The sequence below is a fragment of the Polyodon spathula genome, chromosome 59 (assembly GCF_017654505.1).
Source record: "Polyodon spathula isolate WHYD16114869_AA chromosome 59, ASM1765450v1, whole genome shotgun sequence".
NCBI classification, from domain to species: domain Eukaryota; kingdom Metazoa; phylum Chordata; class Actinopteri; order Acipenseriformes; family Polyodontidae; genus Polyodon; species Polyodon spathula.
This window is the reverse complement of record NC_054592.1, coordinates 698-23,875: the sequence shown is the minus strand read 5'-3', so window position 1 is coordinate 23,875 and position 23,178 is coordinate 698. Positions and strand designations below refer to the sequence as shown.

The window sequence follows — 23,178 nt, the reverse complement described above, 5'->3', positions numbered from 1 at the left end:
AATTAAGCATTTAGCCTCATCTATGTTTAAAGCCTCTTTCTTATATATAAAAAATGCCAACTGAATAGCACCGCGAGTCCGTCTGCTGCCACGAAATAATGCATCATATTCTGCTTGTTTCATAGTCTAAATAAGGATCGTGGCGCAGCGGGTTATCCTCAAGATCGCTGACCGACAAAGAGCGCTCAGAACCCGGTTAGCGATCCCGACAGCTCCCGGCTGCCTGGAGCTCAAAATCGCCTAGCCTGGGTTACTGATCGTCCCGAGACTCGTCTTGCCCTGGGGGTATAGATCAAATTCCAGAGTACATAGCGAGGGGCATAGGGTTTTAAATAGCCCTTGAAACAGTATAACACAAACCAAGAAAAAAAAAATAAATACAGATAAATACACATACTAGCATGCCTGTGTTTTTGCAATCGTCCTATCCCGGAAAAGGTTATTTATATCTGCGTCTTTGGGGTTCCCATTTGCAAACATGACAACAGCCCGTTAAATACGCTTCCCTAAACACAACTTGTTAAGAAATACTATTATGTTACTATATGCATATTCGCCTGTTTAATAATAGTTATAATAAGATTAACGAGCAGACCTTTCACTGTCAAACATGTAGCCTGTATGAATAATGTGAGAGTGGAATGCCCATCACAGCGCAGCCAGACATTTTACAGACGATAATTCACAGCAGTTGTTCTCATTACAAAATGAATATAAATGCTGTTTTAAAATGTCTAAATATGAGTCAGGTATACAAATTAATATTAGGTGGACTGCTGTTTCAGCAATAACTCTACGCTGCCCCGTTTTAAAACAATCGACCGTACAATATTATTTATCAAGATATCTTATTATGGAACTTGGAGAGCTGTGTAGAATAATAGCTTCAAAATATTTCAGGGTGCTGGGTGGTGGTACAGATTTCAACCCACCCACACCGTCAGAGAGACAGTGCAACTCAGAAAAAGAGACACACTGCGCTTTAGAAAATCTAGCTTCTCTGTAAAACTTCTCGCTCCTCAAATGCGCCACATATGTTGCATTTAAAAAAAAAAAAATAGCCTTTTAAAATGACACATTTTAAAATACAATAACACAACATGTTTGTGAATTGTTTGTTTTCAAAACCTCTTACAAATGCAGGTAGTAAAAAAAATATCACAGCTCTCTAATGTTTAAATACACAGCACGACTGGGGGGATTATATAGCAATCTGTTATCTACTCGCCGAGTTTAACATTAAAAAAAAAAAAAAGTTTTAAGACTGGTTGTTGCCTGCTCTCTCTTCTGCAATGCCCCTTTAAATGCCCCCAGCCAGCAGCGCCTCTCTTTTGTTATTAGCAATGGCAATCGTAGAGCACCGTCTTACCTTCCACACGAGCGAGATCAGAAAAGGTCTCCAGCGGGTCCGAATTTGGAACTGACACGGGGACAGAGAGCTGGATCTACGAGCTGCGCAAACTTCCGGTTCGGGGTTCCGATGCGCTTTTAAAGTAGAATGAATCCGGGGTGAGATTTGGGTTTCTCCCCGCGATGTTCCCACATTGCCAGTTTCAGACTGCAGCAGCTGGAGAGAAATCGCGCACGTCGGGTCCTAAAGCCTGCATGTTTCTGTCTGCAGGTGAATAACATACAGGTTGTGTTTGCCAGACCATACATTTAAAAAACCATAGCTAGCACATAAACAGCCAAACCCGTGCATTACTGCATCGATGTCAATTCATATACAGCATGCAACTTAGTTTAAAGTCACTGTTTTTTTTTTCTTTTTCTAGTGCTAACAGAAAATGCGGCCTCTATTTCTCTCTCAACTCTTTGCCCAACGTTTGCCCGTACAGTCCAAAATTCAGAAACTTTACATGCGGCTCAGCTCTGTTTTTTTTTTTTTTTTGTTTAAGTTATAGAATTGCCAAACCATTTACCAATATAAAGCCAGATTAACGAAAGCTTTAAGATGTTTTGTTAAAATTCCATTTTGACTAATATATAAATATATACATAACAAAAATAAAACAATTTATTACAGTAGGCTATGCCCATCCATGTCCAATAAGTGAAAAATACATTTAGACTAAATGCGTGGTAAATTCATGGGAGTGTACTGAATTCTGCATAACAATAATCCGACCTGAAGCCACGTGCCAGAAAGCAGTATTTTTGATTTCAGAATACAACACAAACCTATTGTTTGGGTCGGGCCAAATCTCTTTATTTTTCACACATTTTTAATAACTTTTGATGCATATGATGTTGATTGAGGGTGTATAATAAACTGTGTCACGTTACACGGCTCCAATAGAGAATCATGCGTTACAGGTTATATACGATTTTAAATATACTCAACAAATACACCGGTAAACGTTTTTTTTTTTTTTTTTCTGATACAGATTTAACATCGGCGAGAAAACAATAGCCTGCCCACCCCATCTACACTGAAGAAAAAAGGAACGTGTGTTTCAGTTGTTGGATAACCCTTGCCAGAAACAGCGCATCCTTTCACAATATAGGTGGGGTTGTGCGATTGTAAACTGTGCCTGTCTCTCATTCAGCCCATGCGTTCTGCATTCTCTGACACTTTATAAATGACGTCAAGAGATGCTGTAATGCGATAACACAGTGGTGCATTATTATAGTAGGGCCGATCTGAGACAATCACAGATTAGAAATCCTCTTGATAAACGAACGACTGACTTGTGCACGCGTTACATTCCTCTGCTGTCTTTTGCAAAACGGAAGACTGCGGCTCTTGTGAGTGACTGTAAGTGGCAGTTATGGTTACTGCAAAAACAAGACCAGTCAGATGCGAAGAGGGGGTGGGGTGCGTGTGTGTGTGTGTGTGGGGGGGGGGCTGTTTGAAGTAGATCTTAATGCAAAAGCCATACCAGTAAAATATGGAGGAGGTGACGATGTTTCTTAACTTTTTTCATAGGTCAACTTGCTTTACATGCATTGTTTATGGTCTATAGAACAAAGCAGACAAGCTGTCCAAGTAACACTGTTTTTAAACGCATGCAGGGAAGTGCGTCTTAATCCACACCACGCGTGGATGATTGAGAGAAATTAACTGTAGCCGCATATGACAGAACAGCTTGTTAAAATGTTTTGCAATGTGCTTCCAAAACTACATCTGCGAGTACAGTAGCAATTTAAAATTAATACTACGCGAATAATGCGTTTTAAACTACGCTCAGTAAGGAGGGGAGGGTTCTAAATTCTACACTCTGCGACAGGAAGACGCGTGCCAGAAAGCAGTTAGAGAAGCAAGGTGCTATATCCTTTTTTTTTTTTTTTAGGTCTAAGGGTCCCTGTTTGGTCAGACTGACACCGGCAACTTGTCACCTGTATTTATTGCAGATCGTCTGGGATGTTGTACAGAGCCAGCCAATCGTTTGAATTACAAACATGGCAACAGGCATGAGACCAACAATACAAGGACATGAGATCTGTGCAGATACCATTAAAAGAAGAAAAAAAAAAACAGTTTGTGTTTGGACACTTTGGGTCATATTTTCTTACTTCAATCTTTCCAGCTCTAATTTATTCTTTTTTTTAATGATACTCATCTAGGTAAACTAGTAACAAGAAACAATTAACATAGTGCTTATAGGGCCTTGCATTATAATTAGGTAGTCTTATTGTAAAATTCCAGGTGTGTTACTCCTTTAAACAACAGGAGTGTATTCAAGTCTGGCGTAGACTGTATGACCTCATTTCTGCATGTGAACAGCCCCAGATTAATCACCAGGACTGGATGAAGCAGCACTGGGTACCACAGCACACAGTGAACACAGTGACACAGGGAAGATTCATGTGTGGTGAAATGGAACCATTTTATAAATTCATACTGTTGATGTGGTTGAAATGGGCCTGTCTGTTTAATGGTACAAACTGTAGTGGTAGTAAATAGCACTACTCTTTATCACTGTACTCATGCTTCGGAGCCCAGGGAACATTTTTGCATTTCCTTTAAACCCCATGGATGTTTTAGGAACATGGCCCATAAGCACTCATTTTGCTTGGCATGAACTTTGACATGCTTGTCATTTGCATTATGAGCAAAACCTGTGTTGGTTTGTTTTATTGTTGTTTTTTTTTTTCAGGTGGGGGGGACATAACAATACAATCAAACTTTTGGTTGACATGCCTTCACCCTGGTGTGTTCATTTCTTATTGCTGTCAATGTATAAAAACACAAAGTCAAGTACCACCTTGTAGTTTCCTAGTTTTACCAGAGCCTTGACCGCACAGAAGGGTTTGAAATGTTGCTACACCTTTAAGAGTCAGGCACACAGCCTGTTGCTACAGTGTGAACGCAGTGCACAGAACCGTGGAAGTGTTGATGCCAGTAAATGGCGCTCCCTGTAGGAATGTATGTCAGGGCTATTTCATGCAGGCTTTGTCATAAATGAGTCGTGGTTTTGCATCATCAAGCTGCAATCACATTTGTATTTTCCATGTTCTGCATAGTAGGTGTTCACAACTTTCTTGGCTCAAAGCCCTCCGATGCTGCTACCTTTAAAGAGAGAGGTTGTATAGGTAGACTGCTGCTTTCAAGATGTCATGTTATTTCTTGGGTGTTTGAGACACCTCTGCATAATAACTGCATTCAGTTGCATACTGAGAGGCTGAAACCTGTCTGTAAAGGTAAGCAGGAGCGGTCTGGTTTATTTTATTAAATAATGTTAGACATTGAATGCTGTTCTCCATACAATCATTGCCAATGTCCTCCCTTTTGTTGTAGAACTAGCCATGGTTTTGTCAGGGTTATGTGGGAGACAGCATTTTTGTTACAGCCCCTGCTCTATCAAATCAGTAACATAACTATAGTAAACACACAACAGGTCAAACGGAATGCCCTTTTTAAGAGACAGCGTTCAAAAAGCCTGCTAATTGACATTTATCATGCTATTGTGGAAGCATATTTGTTTTATTGAGAACCAGCTGGATTTATACTTCATGTTTAATACAAAACCTATGCTCTGTGGTCCCAGGGAAAACCTGGAGTCGTGCAGTGCTTTCTACACAGATTTCTGGAACAGACCTTTTTTTTTTTTTTTTTTAATACCTCCACTTGCATTCTAGGACTCAGAAACCAAAAAAAGATTGGAGAAGCACAGCGGACTGACGTATCAAAATGCTCTGGGTGTTTCTGTGCGCTAACAACGGCAACGGCTGGAGGCACAGACGGCTGAACTAATCCTACAGGCCAGCCCACAACAGCAGAGATCACCGAGCAGTTCAACTGGGGTGGGGTTACCGCTGCCGGACACTATTTTAAGTAAACCAGGAATAAGAATCCATAACAGATTTTTATGTCACGTCAAAATGAGAAACACTGACAATATCGCCACACAGCGCACAAACACCGTTAGTGTTTTTGAAATTTGAAATATTTATCCTGGTGAGGTTTTATTTATTAACGTATTTATTGCAATAATAAGCAAATAGTAGTTTGACACAGCTCTGTCCAGTGGGGTAAGAATCACTCGTATCTAAATGAAAAATCGCCGTAGGACACTAAGTCACTGTAGCAGTGTTGTTCATATGTGACACATACAGTCAAGATCGTAGTTTTTCCCGTATACATGATGTGCTTTCAGTCAGCGCTTTTGCCTGTTGGCTCAGTTTGCCAGTCACTGCAAACACGTGCTGAGCGGCTGCATTGAGCTTTTATGTAAATTCAAAAGCATTGCCCAAGATAGAGTGCATTTAATATTACAGCCAGCTGGTCTTGGAACCAAGACAGCTCCCGAATTGTGGTCACGCTGGTAGCATGACGCGCCCATGAGGCAGTCTAGCGTGTGTGTGACCAGGAGAGGAGATCAAACCATTCAGAAGCTAAAAGAAAACGCTGTCCCAATAGAGACAGCGTTACGCTTGCACAACAACACCACCACGAATCCCCAGTTAACTCAAGAGCCCCTAGCAAAACAATTTCTTCTGAACCGGGCAACGAGCGACTGGGACTTGATGGGAGGCCGCGGACTGCACGGGTGAAATAATTGCTGTTTTTCCAGTTGTTTGTCGCTTTTCAAAATAACAAGACATGCATTCTCAAGAAACACCTATTATTAAACCGTGGTTACGATGTGAGATTATTTCTTAAACGTAGTCGATCTGTACAGACAAGGTGATTACCTTTTAATCCAGCCGCCTTAGTTTCTCCTTCAGCGGACCAAATTCCTCAAATTGTGAGTCAACGGCTGCTTTTTCGGTCTGCATTACACAGAAGCTGTAAACTACAATTTGAAGTTAATAACTTAAACAAATTGTGAAGGCAGCGCTTAATTGTGTTCCTGATCCTTAGCCGTCCCATCCCCTTTTGTGGGGTGCTATTCATTTAGCTAATCCACGCGTGGTAAAACCGTACTATAATGATTTCGTAGGTGCATTGGCTGCCGTCCTTAGCTAAATAATGAGGACAAAAATGTCAAGCAAACGTTGGACTGGCCAGGTGTTAATTCACACGCTCACGATGATAGATTGTAAATTGCACTATCATGATTTGTGCACGATAGCGTTCTTGCAGTTGGTTCCATAGTGTAGCGGTTATCACGTCTGCTTTACACGCAGAAGGTCCTGGGTTCGAGCCCCAGTGGAACCACATTATTTTTATTTTATTTTTTTACAATTATCACCCGTACTTTTATAAAACAGAACTAACTACAATTAAAATTAACATATATATATATATATATATATATATATATATATATATATATATATATATATATATATATATATATATATATATATATATATATATATATATATACACACGTTGGTGCAACAAAAAGACTACAAACTACAGCCTATGTAAATGGACGGCGACTGAACCAAGTTCATATATCGTGGCTAATGCATTAATGGCTTAAAACCTATATATTTATTATTATTTTGTATTCAATATCCAATGCAAATGTCACCAATTAAACATTAAACATCTAAATATTTAATGCAGATTTAAAAAAAAAATGTTTTGATATAAAACTAGGCATCAACGAGCCCTCTCGTGGTCGTTTTTAACTATGTTAAAGTCAGTACTCGTTACAGTACTTTTTAAAACTTCAGTAAAGTGGAAATGACTGATGAATCACAATCAGATTTGTTAGAAAAAGAGGGTTTTAACAAAAATTATCAAATAATGTAATGCTACATTTCTTGAAACCCGAGAAAGTTTTTTTTTTGTTTTAATCTCACATGCGTCACTTATAAATAAATTGCTACAAATAGCTGCGCATGTCTGTACATGGATTATTAACAAATTCGAAACATAAAATAAAATGAGGTTTTGTTTTGGTCATTTATTTATTTATTTTTTTTTTTTTTTGTAGTTCTTGATATCCTCAGTATACAAATCTAAAATATTTTAACTATAAAAGAGTGAAGGAGCTGTAAAATAAGTGTTTAGAAAGTCCTATACAACGCAACAACACTCTGCCTCTTGCCTGACCGATACAAAGGACGCTGCTAAACACCATCGGCGCAGACAGGCAAGTGGTCTGTGTATACTGAGAGCATCGTCTTTGGAAAGGTAAGCAATACATTCAACACCAGCAGTAAATCCAGATTGACTGGCATTTCAACCGGCTAAATAGATCCAGTCGTTGTGACACATGATAAGGCATCGCTATCAGATGAGATTGGAAGTACCCCATCCTCTATTGACAGTAGCGATAGCTAATACAGGCTTGTATCAAAATAACAACGGCTTTCTTAATTATCCAGGGCTCCCGAATTCCAGGTAGTATTGAAATATTCACGATGCGCATGCCCAAACCTGACGCGATACCAAAGCCACAATATGATGTTACTATATATGTGTTGGTCAAGATATGCCATTTAGTAAAATACCTACAATATTTAGAGAGGGGATATGAGGGGATAAGAATGAGGGGACATGACTGAAGTCTTTAAAATGTTAAAATGAACTGACATAGTTAACTCAAACCATTACTTTAAGCGTAGTACGGAAACCAGGACCAGAGGACATAGTTGGAAATGAAGCAGACCCAGCTTGACAAAGTTCTGAGACCAATCAGCTTCTAGCAACTGTATTAACTTAGATGTGCTGAATGGGCTCTTGTTTGTAAAATGTCCTATATTCTTAAGATTAGCTATGGTTTTATTCTTATTTAACTATCCAGTATACAAAATATAGTACAGGGTGCTGTACGATACAAGCTACATTAGAAAACGAAAATTCCTCGACACGTACCATGTCTTCCGTGATAGTCCCAGGACTTTACCCTCCTAGACACAAACATGAGGACAGGGCTTCACAGTTGGTAAAACATGCATACACTAAGGCTGACATACTGTACCAGCTACTAATCTTAGTAGAGCTAGGATGTAGCTCATTCAGTATCCACCCTAACCTTCAAGAGTATAATAAATAACCACACATGGCCATACTGGTATTCCATATTCATTTATTTTAGCTGTTTTTTTGTTGTTGTTGTTTCTATCACCTTACAAAAACTCGCCAATATGTGTGTACAATATTATAACAATATATGATCGCAAGGTGTTGTGGCTTCATATGATTTCAAGGTTGCTCTACCCACATCCTGGCTACCAGGCAAAGGGGTTGCTATGGCGACTGGTAACTCAGTCTACTTCTTCATGCAATCCACTTTACCCTGACATAATGAAAATGCTTCCTCCACCATTAAAATGTGAAGGAATTGGCAAGGATTGGATTGGGGTGTGGGCTTAACTCCCAGTCAGTCCTGCAAAGACAGGACTGAGGGACACATTGGTATTTGAGTGGGAGAGAAGATCTCACACTGGCAATCACGGGGGTTACTGCAACAACAACTAGAGATTCATGTTCAAGAACGATCAAAATAATATGCTTGTCAACTGTCATAATATAACAAGGGCTGAAAGTTTACTGTCGATCAGTAAAGGAATCCAGACTGCATTTAAACACCCGTCGCCTACACATGAAAAAAAGAGAAGGGGCTGCAGACCACAGTTCAGATCCAAACAGCTCGCTGATCTCATTCTCAATGAACCATGCCTCTGCCATGCTTCAGTCCTTTCAGTGTCCATGATCAGGCAGCCTTCTTGGATTTCTGCTGGTTCTTCTTGTCTATGCGTTTCTGGGGTCTCCTCTTGTTCTGGGGTCTCCTCTTGCTCTGGGGGCTCCTGCCTTTGCGCTCTGTGTTTTTCTTCCCCTTCTCCTCCTTTGTCAGCAGGATGTCCGCAATCCGCAGCTGGACTGGTGGTTTCTTGTCTATGGCAAGATCCTCCTCGTCGATGGGGTCGATGATGGTGCCCATCTTGGTGATGATCTTGGGTGCGGTCAGCTTCTGCACAGTACGCTGAGTGTTCCAGTTGTGGCCGATGGGCGCCCGGATATTGCGCTCGAACTGTGTTGGGTTACTGAAGGGAAAGGGCAGATCATTGACCTGCGGGAGGAAGAGGAAGAGAGGGAGTGCACAATCCACATCTAGAAACAAGAGCAGCCAAACAGCATTAATAGCTTGCTGTTAGGGTTTCTAGATTTCAGGTTTTTTGATCACGCAATGTCCCTTTAAACATATTTTGAGCCGATTCCCTTTCTTAAACACTAATTACCAAAGGAAGTTGCTTCTTTTTATCGTCATATCTTGATCGAGTTAAACGATGTGCATTGATCATACCTGATTCTATTTGAACCTGCATTTCGTTCCGGCTCTAATCGCCAAATTCAGCTTATTAATTTCCACTGCGTTTGTTTAAATGTGGCGCTACTAGAAACTATCTGGCTCAACAACTATTAAGGTTTAAAGGGAGGGAGATGGAAAATAAAAACAGAAAACTAGAAGCCCTACTAATATTCCCAGTACAGGGATCTAAACGTAACTCCTGTGTACAGCCGTTTGTGCCGTTCCAGTTGATAAATATGATTTTAGAGTTAAGTCTGTTTTCTTCCATCCAGAGGAATTTAAGGGTGACACAAACCTGAAACCTGGCTCGTCAGCGTGTCTCTATAGAGTAGCTATAGCATCCCTCTCGCCGTCTCAAAGGAACGCTGCGTGGGGTCTCTTACCTGGTGGGCTGCTACTGAAGCATCCCTCTTCTCACTGATGATCACATTAGGCAGGTTGCGATCCCGTCTGGGAGGGCCGGGGGCTGCTTTTATAAGGAACCTGCAATTGGGGTTTATTGAGCAGGTTTACACAAATAAAAGAGAACGCTTTATTTTCAAAATTTGAGCTGCCAACAAAATAGTTCCATCAAATTTCTCCACCATGTACATCTCTATTTAGCAGTTCTGAAAGAAACACATATTCTAGCAAACATCTATTCTTCATTTTAAAGCATGACATCGGGTACTACACTAGGTTAAAGAAAGCAGTTTGAAAGCCTTGCTTTTTGACCGTCTTGTACTTCCTGGGTCATTTCATTTGGAGAGTGAATTTGTCCTCACCCCTTCACTGGCTTCTTTCCTGCCAGTATCATGCTTTGACCCAGAAGACACAGCTGGGGTGAAATTACCCAGGAAGTGCGAGAATAAGGCACAGAAACTGAGTTTCCTTTAACCCCCAGTATTACCAGATGTCATGTTTTATTAAAATGTGAGTTATACTAGGTTTCTTTTAAAGCAGAACGTTTGAGACATGTAGCAAATGGACGTACAAAATGGCTAAGAATCATGGAATCATTTTAGTAGCTACAATTACTTTAAAAACTGCTTCCCAGCCTTGTTTTTCTGTTGTTGTTTGGTTTACATACAACATTGAAATGCCCGTTTTACCTCCTTCGTTTCTTCGTGGAGGGTTTGAGCCCCACTCCGCCCCACTCCCCCCAGCCCGGCAGGGTCAAGTCTACGTCTTTGGGTTTGGACATCTCTGTCTGCTTCTGCTTGTCCTTCAGGAAGTCAGCGATGACGTCATCGGAGGCAAAGGCTTCCTTGATGATCATCTTCTGCTCTTCATCACCCTTCAGAGCGATGGCAAAAAAACCAACACAGCAAATAAAACTACACATAACCACACTGAAATTAATTAGACTGAACACACACCTGAAAATAACTTCAAATAACATTTAACGCAGAGTTTCCAAACCAGAAATAACCAACTCAGACATTTCATTCAGAGCTTATAAGTCTTCACGTGTTTCCTATCAAGCATACACACGTGGAATGGGATAGTGTGGAGGCAGGGATGGAAAGAGACTCCCACTGCATAGCAGTTTGATCCATTCCTGGTTTTTCCATCTCAGACTCCAGTTTGTAATACATTCACTTTCACTGCATAAAGAATTTCCCTTTGAAAGCACCCGGTCTGCAGGCGAACACTGTGTTCCTTACCTCCTCATCCTCAATGGCAGTGGGGGCTGAGGGCACCTTGATCACTTTGGCCTGTCTGGTCAGCACCTCCTCAGGGTCGATCACCTTCTTCCTCTTCCTCTTCCCTGCCTTGCTGGTCGGTTTCTCCTCCTCTGTCTCTATGCCTGGCCCTGTCATGGTGCTGTCTGGTTCAGGCACCTCAGCTTCTAAAGTTTCCTCTCGCTCCAGGTTCTCCAGCTCCTCCATGGTTTGAACCCGAGTGAGCCTCTCGTCCAGCAGGGCGGGCTCTTCCCTTTCCTCTCTGTCCTCCTTCCTCTGCTCTTGGCTCTCTCCTTCCCCCTGAGGCGCAGGCGGCCTGGCTGCCCGCTTTGCTGCTTGGGTCTTGGGCTTGTTTCCCACCAGTCTCTGGAAGAGGCTGTTAAACTCGGACACATCCTCTTCCTCTACCTCATCACACCTCTCTTCTCCAGCATCTAACATTCAGAGGGAAATAAAAACTCAGCACTAACCTTAATATCGACTGAAGAGGTTGCTAAATTAATAAGCTAGCAAAATTGGAATCGTGTCTCAATTGCAAACACTTGCTGGTACACATTAGTACACATGGAAAGCATACATAAAAATATATATATTTTATATATGACACACACACACACACTGTATATTATGGGCCTACTCAGAGCCCAAAAGTACAAAGGTGGAAATAAGCCCCCTCCCCTCCTCCATTGCATACCAGTTTGATCCACTGTTAGTTTTACTATGACTTTAGTAAGACACACCTGAGCTTGTTAACTATACTGGGGCTACTCAAGCTCACAGTAAAACCTGGAATGGGTGAAACTGCTATGGAATAGGAGTCTTATTTCTATTCCTGACGTACACCACTTTTTCCTAAAATGATCAATGTTCATTCTAGAAATATGTAAATAATTTGAAATTCTGAGGCTTTGTATTTCAAGTTTGGGAACACAGGTGCACGCATTTCATATTTTGTGATCGTTTGGACTTGGAGCAGGCAGAGAAGGAGATGGGAGTGTCCCTGGTGTGTCCTCACCTTCCTTGTCCTCCTCCGCAGGGACAGTGTCCTCCTCCTGCTCTTTCCGGAGGCGCCGCCTCTCCTCAAACTCCCTGAGCAGAGCCTCGTCTTCCTCCTCCTCCTCCTCTTCCTCGCTCTCCTCCACAGCTCCAACTGGTGCTGGGGCCTCTGCCTCCCCACCAGCCTCCCCAGCGAGCTCAGACGGGTCAGAGCTGAGCTTCCCCTGCATCCAGGGGTTGGCGTAGTCGGTGCCAGGCTGGGCCTCGTTAACAAAGCCGGGCAAGACCTCCTCCTCCTCATCTGGCTCTTCGTCCTCACTCTCTGAGGGCACCACCAGCTTCCGAGTCAACTCCTTGTTCACCTCCAGCTGCTGCTGCATAGCTCTGCGGGCCTGGCACACAAACACGTTCATATTTATAATTGCAAACATACATGGGGACCAGAGCACATGAACTATTCATGCCCAGCCATATGCTGAAACACCCAATGCTTTCGTGATAAAGCAGTTCCCTTATATTGCAGTTTTGTGCCTGTAAAATAGAAGTGTAATAAGAGCACTTCACTTGCTCTGCTCACAGGTCCCTCATCTGTCTCCTGCACTTGATTTGCTTGGCAGAGCTGAAGTGCTATTTCTTAGTCCAATTCAGCAAGGTGAGATTTCATAATTATACTGAAGTAGCAAGCTAGTGCAAAAAGTAGCAACTTTTTATACGGTGTAAAAGAGATGCCATCCATAATTTTAAACACACACGATAGACAGTAGTACCAAAACAGCCTTAGTAATACATTTATTCATGTTTTATAAGAACACTAATAAAAAAGTTGACTACCACATTAATGGTTGGTTTCACAGACACCGATCAGCATTAATCTCGGACTGACTAACTGTACTCTAAGTACGACAGCACAAGCGGTAATTGGGCACTGTCAAACCAGACGCATGACGCTTCTCTCGTTTCACTTGAACCCTGCACCTAGTAAGCTGTAACTACAGGCTTACCTCGTCATCATATTTGGCCATGATGGCTTTGGACTTGGCCCACTTGCCGCTGTTCTGGTGCTTCAGGGACATGCGCTCCTGCAGGACAGAACACACAGCACCTTCAATGCATTGCTTCCATAAAGAACACACTATCAAGCAGGCTTCTCCAGGGAAAGCCGGAATACTGTGTATTCACGATGGCACTAAAACCCAGCAGTGCACAGGAGAACACAACAGGAATTTAGATTGGGGGTAAACAATTAGTGGTGAGTAAAAATAATCCACAAATAAAACTGACCTGCTTTGTTTATTTAAAACATAATTAAACTGATATTCTGCCAAATACACAGCTTTTCAGTTTGAAAAATGAATTTAAACATCAAAGAATGAAGTGTTAGACAGGTTTTAATCTTTTGATAATCAGTTTTTGGTGGATCTGCTGTATCTGTGTTTAACACTTTCAGTCCTGGCAGATCGTCAAGGAACTGTATGTTGCTCTTAAAGCCCCAGTGGGACTTTAAAGTCCCATTTACCAAAACATATGTAAAAAAAAAGTTTTTGTCCTTTTCTCAAGAAAAATAATACAGCCCTGTGAGTCACCCTGCTGAGCGTTCATCTCTATCCTGGACAGCTCCGTGATAAAATACAGCCCTGTGAGTCACCCTGCTGAACGCTCACCTCTATCCTGGACCGATCCATCTTCTTGAGCTCCTCGAGAGCAGCGTCTGGGTTTGTCTTTCGCAGTTCCTCAAACTGTTTCAGCACCTCCTTCTGCTTCGCCTTCTTCAAGACCCTGTGGTACCTGAGCCAAGCAAGCAGCAACACTTGAAATTATCTCCAGGCTTCGCTTTCCCAAAATGTCATGTGAGCAACACATAGGGTGCAACGTCCTTCCTGCTGCCCCCCCATTCCCACCCCCCAGACTTACTTCTTGCTCTTTATTCTTCTCTCTCTCTTGGCTCTCGCCTCATAGTAGGACTGGAGCGCACGGGCCTTCTGCAGCTCTGCACGCCGCATCTTCGCCTGCGTTTGAGGAGAAAACCTTCTGCTTGGTTGTGTCTTTATTTTTACAAAACTAGACATTTCCACTTTGGCACAGTCCAAGGGGAAATGGCGTCTCTTATGTAGTTAAAACAATGTGGCAGCGAAATGTAGTGGAGCGTGATAAAGATTATGACAGAGCACAGTGGCTTGCCTAGGGAATACGAAGACACTATCTCAAAGTGTACAGTCTCTCCTACAGAAACATAACAAATTACAAGACCACTTGAAAAAAAAAAACAACTTCCAAATTCTAATTTTTCACAGGTACATCAAAATGTGAGAAGCTGTACATATACAAACATGTAAAAACCCCACTTCTGGGAATGCTCAACAGGGATGGAAACAAGACTCCTATTGCATAGCAGTTTCACCCATTCCAGGTTTTACTACAAGCTTGATTAGCCACAGTGTACAGGTTATAAGTTCAGCTGCGTCTTGTTCAGTGAAACCAGGAATAGATCAAGCTGCCATGCAATGGGAGACTTATGAATGATTAATGATTCTTTGTGTCTACAGCAGGGCTGTCAGTATGAAAGCTCTCCATGTGTTAGGTATAGGATGAGGAATAAGCTCACCTCCTCAAGGCTCATGGCTCGGAGCGAGGCCTCCTCTACAGGGGTCAGGATGGGGTCGGTGACGGGCTGCTTGTTCTTGTGCAGGAGGTTGAAGATCTCCAGCTCCAGGGGGGTTCTGACCTGCAACAGCCAAGGGAGGCAGGAGCTTCATATAGAACTCAGGATTCCACAGACAAGCTCAGACAAAGGCAGCCTTAGAAAAGGATTCTAATACAGGAACAGAACCCAGAATCCCGTTATCACCTTCCAGCTGGCCACAACCTGCTCCACAGGTTTGATCCCCCCTGGCTCCTGGTTCAAGGGGAACACCAGTTGCTCCGCCTTACGGTGCTGGCGCACCACATGGTCCCAGCGAGTCACCTTCTTTGAAGTCTTCTCGTAGGCCACCACCCTTTGGATCTGTGGGACAGAGAGACCTGAGTGAGTGGGGAACTCCTGCAGCTAACACATCCACACTGCCCTCCCGCCACTGATATTCACACATGCTGTGGCAAGCAGGGCCCACTACCCCAGCACACTTTCAAAAATGGTATTAAAGGCTAAAACATCGAGGGTCATTCTTAAATATACCACTGCCCAGTATGTTTCCTTCAAAACAGACAAGTGGACTACTGTTAAACATAGTAAATGCAGGAATGGAAATAAGACTCCCACTGCATAGCAGTTTGATCCCTTCCCGTTTTCAGGAAGACACACCTGGGGCTAATCGAGCACATATTAAAACCTGGAATGGACTAAACTGCTGTGGAATAAGAGCCTTATTTCCATCCCTGAAGTGCATGTAGCTGACCTTTCAAAGGCGTCCTGGCAAACAGAGCTGTTCTTATAGGGAAGGAAATTAGAATCCTATTGCATAGCAGTTACACCCATTCCAGGTTTTACTACAGGCTTAATTAGCCACAGTGTCTGAGTACCAAGCTCAGATGAGCCTTATTACACCAGGAATGGATCAAACTGCTATGCAATGGGAGTCGTATTGCCATGCCTGTCTTACCTTCTCTGTCTCCTGCCTGCTCAGGGGCAGCTCCAGGGTCTTATTTTTGTACTGCAGTTTATTCAGCTGCTTCTTGATGGAGGACATTGATGGGGCCGCGGGGGCGATCGTCCCAAGCAAGTCTTTCAGATCAATCTTCTCCCCAGCACCTGCAAACAACAGCGAGTCGTATGAAACTCCCTGGGGCTCTCTCGTCTTCTTACTCCTAGGCTTGGGGCATTCCGTGCTCTTCAACTTTGCTTTGTAACTATTCAAATGAATTCTGCAGTTTACTGATCAAGGGAATTCATGTGCATACCTCGTTATTCTTGCCCTTGCTGGGATACCTTGTATTACATTAACTTTCTCATTGCATTAATGAGGCATTTCTAAGCTGTAATATTTCAGTGCACAGCAAGCGGTTTATGATGAAAGTCCTTTCTCCCAGTCCTCCTGACGGCATGCTGAATTACATGTGTTGACTTCTCTGGGTGTCAGAAAGCACTATTTGTGGCATTTCCTGGGCTTTGTGCTTTAAAGCATTATCCCTTCCTCTTTCCTTACCTTCAGCACTGACACTGAACTCTGACACCTGCGTGCTGGCCTCTGACCTCTCAGCCAGCTTCCTCCTGGCAGGAAGAAAGAAAGGATTGAAACATCCATTTTACCTTTACGATTTAACATTGAGGTTCATAAGGTTTCTGCATTTTTGCTGTTCATATATTTGGTGCAGTTGTAAGTAAGTAATGTCTTAATACGACAGCATTTACCACAAAGGTGACACTGCGAGTTAATTCCTTTATTTAATAATGTAATAGAACAACAAAAATAATAGCTTTTTCCTGGGGTGATCTTCTACCCCTTTACTGGGCTTTAGCTGAAAATCAACCCCAAGGACACACAACAAGTCAGGGGTGACCGAGCTGGTAGTGGAACCCAGATCACCCAGCTCCCTTTGAAATGCGGCACCTTTTCTTCCCATCCAGGCCGCTGATGGCCTCCAGCAGTTTGCAATGTTTCCTCTCATCATCGCTCTGGGCCTGAAATGCATGAGCCAGAAGTAAATTATGCAGGGACACCAGTCAGTCAAGGTGTTAAGTTATAGCAAAAGGCATGAAGTACTGTACAGTTATATCCCACAAGCCAAGTCTCTGCATGTCACGTTAGTAGCATATTAACAGCAAAACTCACTCACCTCGTCCTCACTTGCGCTGATGGCATACTCTGTGTGAAACAGTTCCTCCCCTTCCTCCATAGTCTCCTCTACAGCCTTGTGACTGGACTCCTTGCTCTCACTGATATTAAACAAACACGTTATTACTCAGCATCTGGGATCTTTTCAGAGTCTGGTCTCCACTGCTTGGTAGTCAATATCTACTGAGACGCTGGACCAGGTTCTGAACTGTAGTACCTTAGTGCCAGTAGTGTAGAGCACAATTACAATGGCACGTCAAGTCGAAATGGAAACATGAAGTAAAATGTATACTGAAAAACGACCACTCCCTAATCAATGGGTCATGCATGCATACGAAACTGCCTCTCTTGATACTCAAACTGAGACTATGGCGTTTCACCTGACAAACTCAAAATGCGTGCATCATGAGGGGATTGTAACCCTGTTGGAGGTAGTTTACATCGCATTTGTATTATACAGTACCACTATTCCGTAACAGGTACATTTCTCATAACAACCCAACACAGATCATCACATGCGCTCTACCATAACTCTTACATGTCTCTGATCTAGCGAACAAAGCCCTGATCATTACCAGTAGGGTCACCCAAAATCCTTAAAACACACGAACACTAACCTTAACAGCTTTACAGCAGCTCCGCTTTTGGTTTTGCTAACTTTCCTCGTCTTGGCCATGTTAATGACTGATCACCCACGTGTGCCAACGCTGTCGTAATCCGATTTCTGGAAACCATAGAGATCCAGTTTCTACTGTCGTAAAACTGTAGTCTCAAGCCTAAAAGCATGCACAGAAAGCGAATAAATAATTCGATGATTTATTATTCACATGGTTTAATTTATTTCTCATTTAATCAAATCGTCGGCGTGTCAAGGCCTGTTAGTTTTCGTTTAAAAAAAAACAAAAAAAAAACATAAAAACTATTCCCAAAGTACCCAGCGGCCCTGCCAACGCCAAACAGGAACTAGAGTGGACGCCGATGCTTTGGATTGTTAAGACAGTCTTTCCAGGCCGGAAACAAACGCTTAGGTCCTCCGCTGAAACAGTTCCGTAAGAGTCGATCACCAGGTTGAAGATGGCGAGTTTAGCGGCTGCTGTTGCTGCTGCTGCTGCGGCGGCGAACAGAGATCCAGCCGTGGACCGGTCCCTGCGCTCTGTGTTCGGCAAGTATAACGGCGAAGAAGCGGAGGATCCTTTCAAGTTGGGAAGAGCAGTCTGTGCTTAGTAATAATGCTAGGCAGCGTCTCTTTTGTTGTCCATTGACTAGAAAGTCCACGCCGTGCTTGTTCCTTGGATGTGTGGTTGTTGTTTTTTTTTTACAAGCTACATACATGCGTACACTGCAGTATTGAATTGTCTGCAATATATATGCATCGATGACTGCGACGTTAAGGCTTTATCGGTTATTGTTATAATTAATATTTCTCCGTACTCTGTAAAAAGCAAAAAATCTATTTTATAAATAGTTGGCTGAAACATATTCCTTTGCCTGGTACATAGTAAGGATGTGTGGTCCAGCGGTTAAAAAAAAAAACGGGCTTGTAACCAAGAGGTCCCTGGTTCAAATACCAGCTCAGCCACTGACTCATTATGTGACCCTGAGCAAGTCACTTGTTCACACAGCCTAGTCTCTGTAATTTGCCTTGGAGGTGTCTAAGTAATGCTAAATAAACAAATAATACTGCCCGGTTGTTACCAGCTATCCAAGAAGTGTGTGTTGAGCAGTCAGTTACCCGTTTGTTTTGTCCTGTTCTGCAGTGGGTAATATTCCATATGAAGCTACAGAGGAGCAGTTGAAGGATATTTTCTCAGAAGTTGGGCTGGTGGTCAGTTTCAGGTAGGATATTAATAGATTCACGTTTTAATGTAAACATCCTCATTATTGTTAAATAAGTATTTCTTATAACTGTTTCATGTACATAGTTCAAGCATAAATGTAATGCTTAAGAACGAATAATCAAATTATATTGAAACTTGGTACGGACATTCCTGTGTACGTATTCTTAATTATGGGTTTCAGAGTGTTCTGTCATGTTTCCTTTTGCTGTGTGCTTGGCCACTAGGTTAGTGTATGACAGGGAAACTGGCAAGCCCAAGGGGTATGGTTTCTGCGAGTACCAGGATCAGGAGACCGCCCTGAGTGCCATGCGCAACCTGAACGGGCGAGAATTCAGCGGGCGAGCCCTGCGTGTGGACAATGCTGCCAGTGAAAAGAACAAGGAAGAGCTCAAGAGTGAGTCCCTGGTAACGTACATGCGTTTGCCGTGGAGAACGATGATCACAGAAGCTGCTTTGCTTTTTAAAACAACAAGGGATAATACACACTCGAAGTGATCAAAATACTAGGCAGGGTACAGGGTCAGTTCCTGTATTTCGATTCCTTTTTAAAACAAATTCCCAATTCTAATTCCGTTTCCTTTTGGAGGAATTGGAATTGATGTTTTAGAGACGTGAATTGTTGTGCTTTCATTTGAAGCCAGTGTATCTGACTAACAGTGACTTCAATTTTAACAGAATGCTGCTAATTGCAATTTTCAACAGTGATGTGTTGGAATTGATCAAAAGGGAATTGGAATTGGGAATGTGATTTGAAAAAGGAATTGGAATTGCAATTGAAAAACAGTAACTGAGCCCAACCCTGATACTAGCCTCCATTTTATATCCTTGGTATATTTTGTCTGGTCATTTTTTTGCCTAAATTGTTTGTTTCAGGCTACTGCAGATTGTAATGAATTGTTTTCTGGGTCGGTCATCCATCCTTGTTCTCTCCAGTCTCAAGACGGTCCTGGCAGGTCGTTGTAAAGCAGCTGAAGTGTAACCCTTGCTTTGCTGTATGTCGCAGGTCTGGGTACTGGTGCCCCGGTAATTGAATCACCATATGGACAGCCCTGTAACTCTGAAGAAGCCCCTGAGTCAATCAGCCGTGCTGTCGCCAGCCTCCCCCCAGAGCAGATGTTTGAGCTGATGAAACAGATGAAAGTAGGTATCGCCACTAACCAATAACCAGATTCACCAGGGAGTGTTATGATCACATGCTGATCAAACAGGAAAGCGTTTCTTTGAAGTTTTTTTTTTTTTTTTTCCCTTCATATTCTAATTTTAATCTGGCATTGTTAAAGAACAGTTACCCGTGATCTTCTAGTAAATCCACAGAACGCGGGGGCGATTGAGTAACTCTTAACCGTCTTTTTATTTCTCTCCCCAGCTGTGTGTTCAGAACAGCCCCCAGGAAGCCAGGAACATGCTTCTTCAGAACCCCCAGCTCGCGTACGCATTGCTGCAGGCACAGGTGGTCATGAGGATTGTGGACCCCGAAATCGCACTGGTAAGGCACGCCCATGGCAGAGTGTTCATGCTTCTCTCTGTAGCGGGGGTAAATAATATGCGGTTGTCCTCCTGCATCCCCCAGTTGTGTCCAATGGGTATGCAGTTACAAAGAGGAAGAAAATTCTGAAATTGTACAGTGTGTGACCTGCCAAACCTTAAAAAAAATCATATTTTAATGGAAATCTCGGGCGATAAGGCTTTCTGGAATCGAATTATTATTTATATATCTAATATGATAGAGTGAATACATGATTCCAGAAAGACCATCTCTGTTAATATTGGGACTTGTATCTAACCTGGGATTATCTAAATGCAAAGCAAGGGTAATACTTTCAGCAAGCAGTTTGACAAAAAAAAAAAATTCACTGGAAAGAATCAAGACCTGCAAAACCCATCTAGGTTTAGCGTTCTAATTGGTTAGTCTGTTTTGCTGTGGATCAGCACACACTTTTTGATTTATTTAATTTTTTTTAGAAAATGCTTCACCGGCCAACGAACATCCAGCCCCTGATTCCCAACAGCCAGCCTGGTCCTGGATCCGTTCCGAACCTGCCTCTCAACCAGCCCAACCCTCCAGTGTCTCAGCCTCAGCAAATGGTAAGAACAAGTGGCACCCAACTCTAGATAGAAAAGAGAATTGTACCTATTTTAATGTAACGTATAAGAAAGTATGTTAAGTAGATACTGTTTAGGCAAGTTAAAATGTCTTTTTAATTCATTTATTTGTGTGTTATGGATACATTACCTATTTTAAAAACCCAGAATTTATTCTAGACATAAAGTACACCAAATAGATATATCTGCACTTGAATGGTGTTGCACCCAGCAGCAATATTTAGATTCTCGGCTGCCTCCTTACAAATAAGTTACACTTTCTATGTTAACAGTTTATATCATAGTCACATTAATCGAGTTACTGTACATGCTCCAAGAAGCTCATCTGATTGTCAAAATATTTGTGGAAAAGTTTTTTCTGAAGACTAGGAGTAGTCCAGGAAACATGCTTCCTTATTTCTGGGAACTGTATCTCAACCACGCATCAGGAAACTTCTTGACAGCTGTTGCTGGGAAGCATGCTGGCAGGATTGTAAGTGATCTGTGTATTTTTTGCTGCAATGTTTACCGCTTGTTCTTTCTTCTCAGATGGGCATGCATGTGAACGGAGCCCCTCAGATGATGCAGCCCGCTCAAATCTTGGGAGGGGTGACGGTGCCAGGCCCTCTGGGTCCAGCAGGTAAGAGAGAAGGTGTAGCCGTCAGAGATTCAAACACCAAGCTAAAGCTAGACTAAAGAAATGGTTAATTAAAAACACGTCTAGTCATTGCAGTGGTGCTGCATTCATTTTCTTAAAGTAAGCTGACTGGCCAAACTGGCATGTGATAGGACGGTTCTCTCGGTGTCAATGTACACCTTCTGTAGCGTGCCACAAAAGGAAAGTTTTATGTAGCATTTAAAAATGTGTTAATCTGTCTGGCCACCAGAGGGAACTAGTGCGTTTAATTCTGGTTTGCAGAACTGCCTGGATGTATGTGGGAAGATTTGTCTGTTGATTTTTTGCTGAATTGCGTTTGGCTGTTACAGACAATAAGCAGGCTATATGCTATATTGTAACTGGACTGAATGGAGGCTTTGGGGCTGTGCCTGTTGTTAATGCTGTGTTTGATCTGGATAGGTGGCATGCAGCAGCAAATTGGCATTCCTCAAGGAGGTCCTGTACCAATGGACAGAGGGCAAGGTAAGGAGGCTCTTTATTGTAAAGTATATGCTTGGTCCACTTTCATTTTTGTTTTTAAAACTGTCACAGTGAATAGACAGGGAAGGGGCAATAACTAATGGAAGTGCCTGAAAGCTAGTTTTACTGACCCAGAAAGCACTATGTTATGTATGTGTTAAGAAGGTATCACAAGATAGACAGTATTTAGGAAACCCATAATGCTTGCAGCAAGCACAATTATTATCCTTTGTAGAACTATGAGGACATTTTAAATTCAGTCTTGAGGGCTGTTGCATTATAATATGTGGCCTAAGTTGTAGGTATGCTTACCATTAAATGGGGACAATTTTTGCATCTCTAATTAGTTCAACAGTATATGAGCTTTACCCTTTAAGCTCAAGGCAATAAACTTAATTTAGCAATTAAAAAAAAATAGATATACATTTAAAAATAAAAATGTCCTGGAATCTTAATTAGTTTAACTCTGCAGCCATTCGCCACTGCGGGGTGCTATAAGCCCAGAAAAATGCAGTGAGTATCTTTCAAGTCCCTCGGTTCAGTAAGCTCAGCTTCGGCTGGATTGATCTGCTGAGCTGTGGATGTACTTTCTATTGAGTGCAACAAGCTGAGCTTGTGTCTTGTTTCCTGTGTTTTATTTCCTGCTGACCCAGGAAGTCTTCAGCACTCGCCTGTAGGACCCGCAGGGCAGGCGCCGATCGAGCGGCCTCAAGGTATCCATAGCAACTCCTACCTCTGACCTCACAGGGTTAGGCTGTTGTATTATGGGGTGTCTGTGTAGCAGGTTAAGAACAAAGGCAGACACAAAAGGTTATTTTTATGTTTAATGCTGGAACAGAGAAGGTGTGAATATTCAAGGAGAAAGCTGTGATTTTAGTACCGAATGTTGGGATCGATGGAGACCGTCTACATTTTTAGTTTGTTGGTGTTTTTCTCTTTGTGCTTTTGGTGATGCCAGTTTCTTCACACTCAGTAAGAAGTAAAACCCAGGCTAAGTACATTCTTCTGAGCTGAGCTGAAGATTTCAAATCAGCA

At 42.4% G+C, this 23,178-nt stretch overlaps 2 protein-coding genes and 1 non-coding gene across 3 annotated transcripts; 2 read left to right on the top strand and 1 right to left on the bottom strand.

Moving 5' to 3' along the window:
* Positions 1 to 6,531: 6,531 nt before the first annotated feature.
* trnav-uac lies at positions 6,532 to 6,604 on the top strand. The gene has a single exon. It is a non-coding gene; the product is annotated as a tRNA-Val (tRNA).
* A 1,811-nt stretch (positions 6,605 to 8,415) lies between these two features.
* Positions 8,416 to 18,018, bottom strand: LOC121307838 (U3 small nucleolar RNA-associated protein 14 homolog A-like). The gene is made up of 15 exons (XM_041240127.1): positions 17,703 to 18,018; positions 17,087 to 17,186; positions 16,861 to 16,931; positions 16,456 to 16,520; positions 15,913 to 16,061; positions 15,162 to 15,317; positions 14,919 to 15,038; positions 14,228 to 14,322; positions 13,978 to 14,101; positions 13,318 to 13,395; positions 12,336 to 12,708; positions 11,303 to 11,754; positions 10,748 to 10,932; positions 10,040 to 10,139; positions 8,416 to 9,416 (listed from the first exon to the last, which is right to left on the bottom strand). Exons 1-15 carry the CDS (start codon positions 17,759 to 17,761, stop codon positions 9,060 to 9,062), a joined length of 2,484 nt encoding a protein of 827 aa, XP_041096061.1. The 5' UTR covers positions 17,762 to 18,018; the 3' UTR covers positions 8,416 to 9,059.
* Positions 18,019 to 18,133: 115 nt separating this feature from the next.
* Positions 18,134 to 22,897, top strand: LOC121307839 (cleavage stimulation factor subunit 2-like). The gene is made up of 9 exons (XM_041240129.1): positions 18,134 to 18,247; positions 18,843 to 18,921; positions 19,148 to 19,317; positions 19,927 to 20,063; positions 20,290 to 20,409; positions 20,886 to 21,008; positions 21,555 to 21,645; positions 22,084 to 22,146; positions 22,797 to 22,897. Exons 1-9 carry the CDS (start codon positions 18,160 to 18,162, stop codon positions 22,880 to 22,882), a joined length of 957 nt encoding a protein of 318 aa, XP_041096063.1. The 5' UTR covers positions 18,134 to 18,159; the 3' UTR covers positions 22,883 to 22,897.
* Positions 22,898 to 23,178: the final 281 nt, after the last annotated feature.

What these genes read in the sequence shown, in the direction of transcription:
- LOC121307839 (XM_041240129.1), top strand. Translation starts at nt 18,160, where the DNA reads ATGGCGAGTTTAGCGGCTGCTGTTGCTGCTGCTGCTGCGGCGGCGAAC. An exon ending in GGGCTGGTGGTCAGTTTCAG is followed by an intron (nt 18,922 to 19,147) that starts GTAGGATATTAA and finishes CTTGGCCACTAG; the next exon opens with GTTAGTGTATGACAGGGAAA. An exon ending in AGCTGATGAAACAGATGAAA is followed by an intron (nt 20,064 to 20,289) that starts GTAGGTATCGCC and finishes TTCTCTCCCCAG; the next exon opens with CTGTGTGTTCAGAACAGCCC.
- LOC121307838 (XM_041240127.1), bottom strand. Translation starts at nt 17,761, where the DNA reads ATGGCCAAGACGAGGAAAGTTAGCAAAACCAAAAGCGGAGCTGCTGTA. An exon ending in GGCCTGGATGGGAAGAAAAG is followed by an intron (nt 16,521 to 16,860) that starts GTGCCGCATTTC and finishes TCTTCCTGCCAG; the next exon opens with GAGGAAGCTGGCTGAGAGGT. An exon ending in CTTCAGTAGCAGCCCACCAG is followed by an intron (nt 9,417 to 10,039) that starts GTAAGAGACCCC and finishes TTCCTCCCGCAG; the next exon opens with GTCAATGATCTGCCCTTTCC.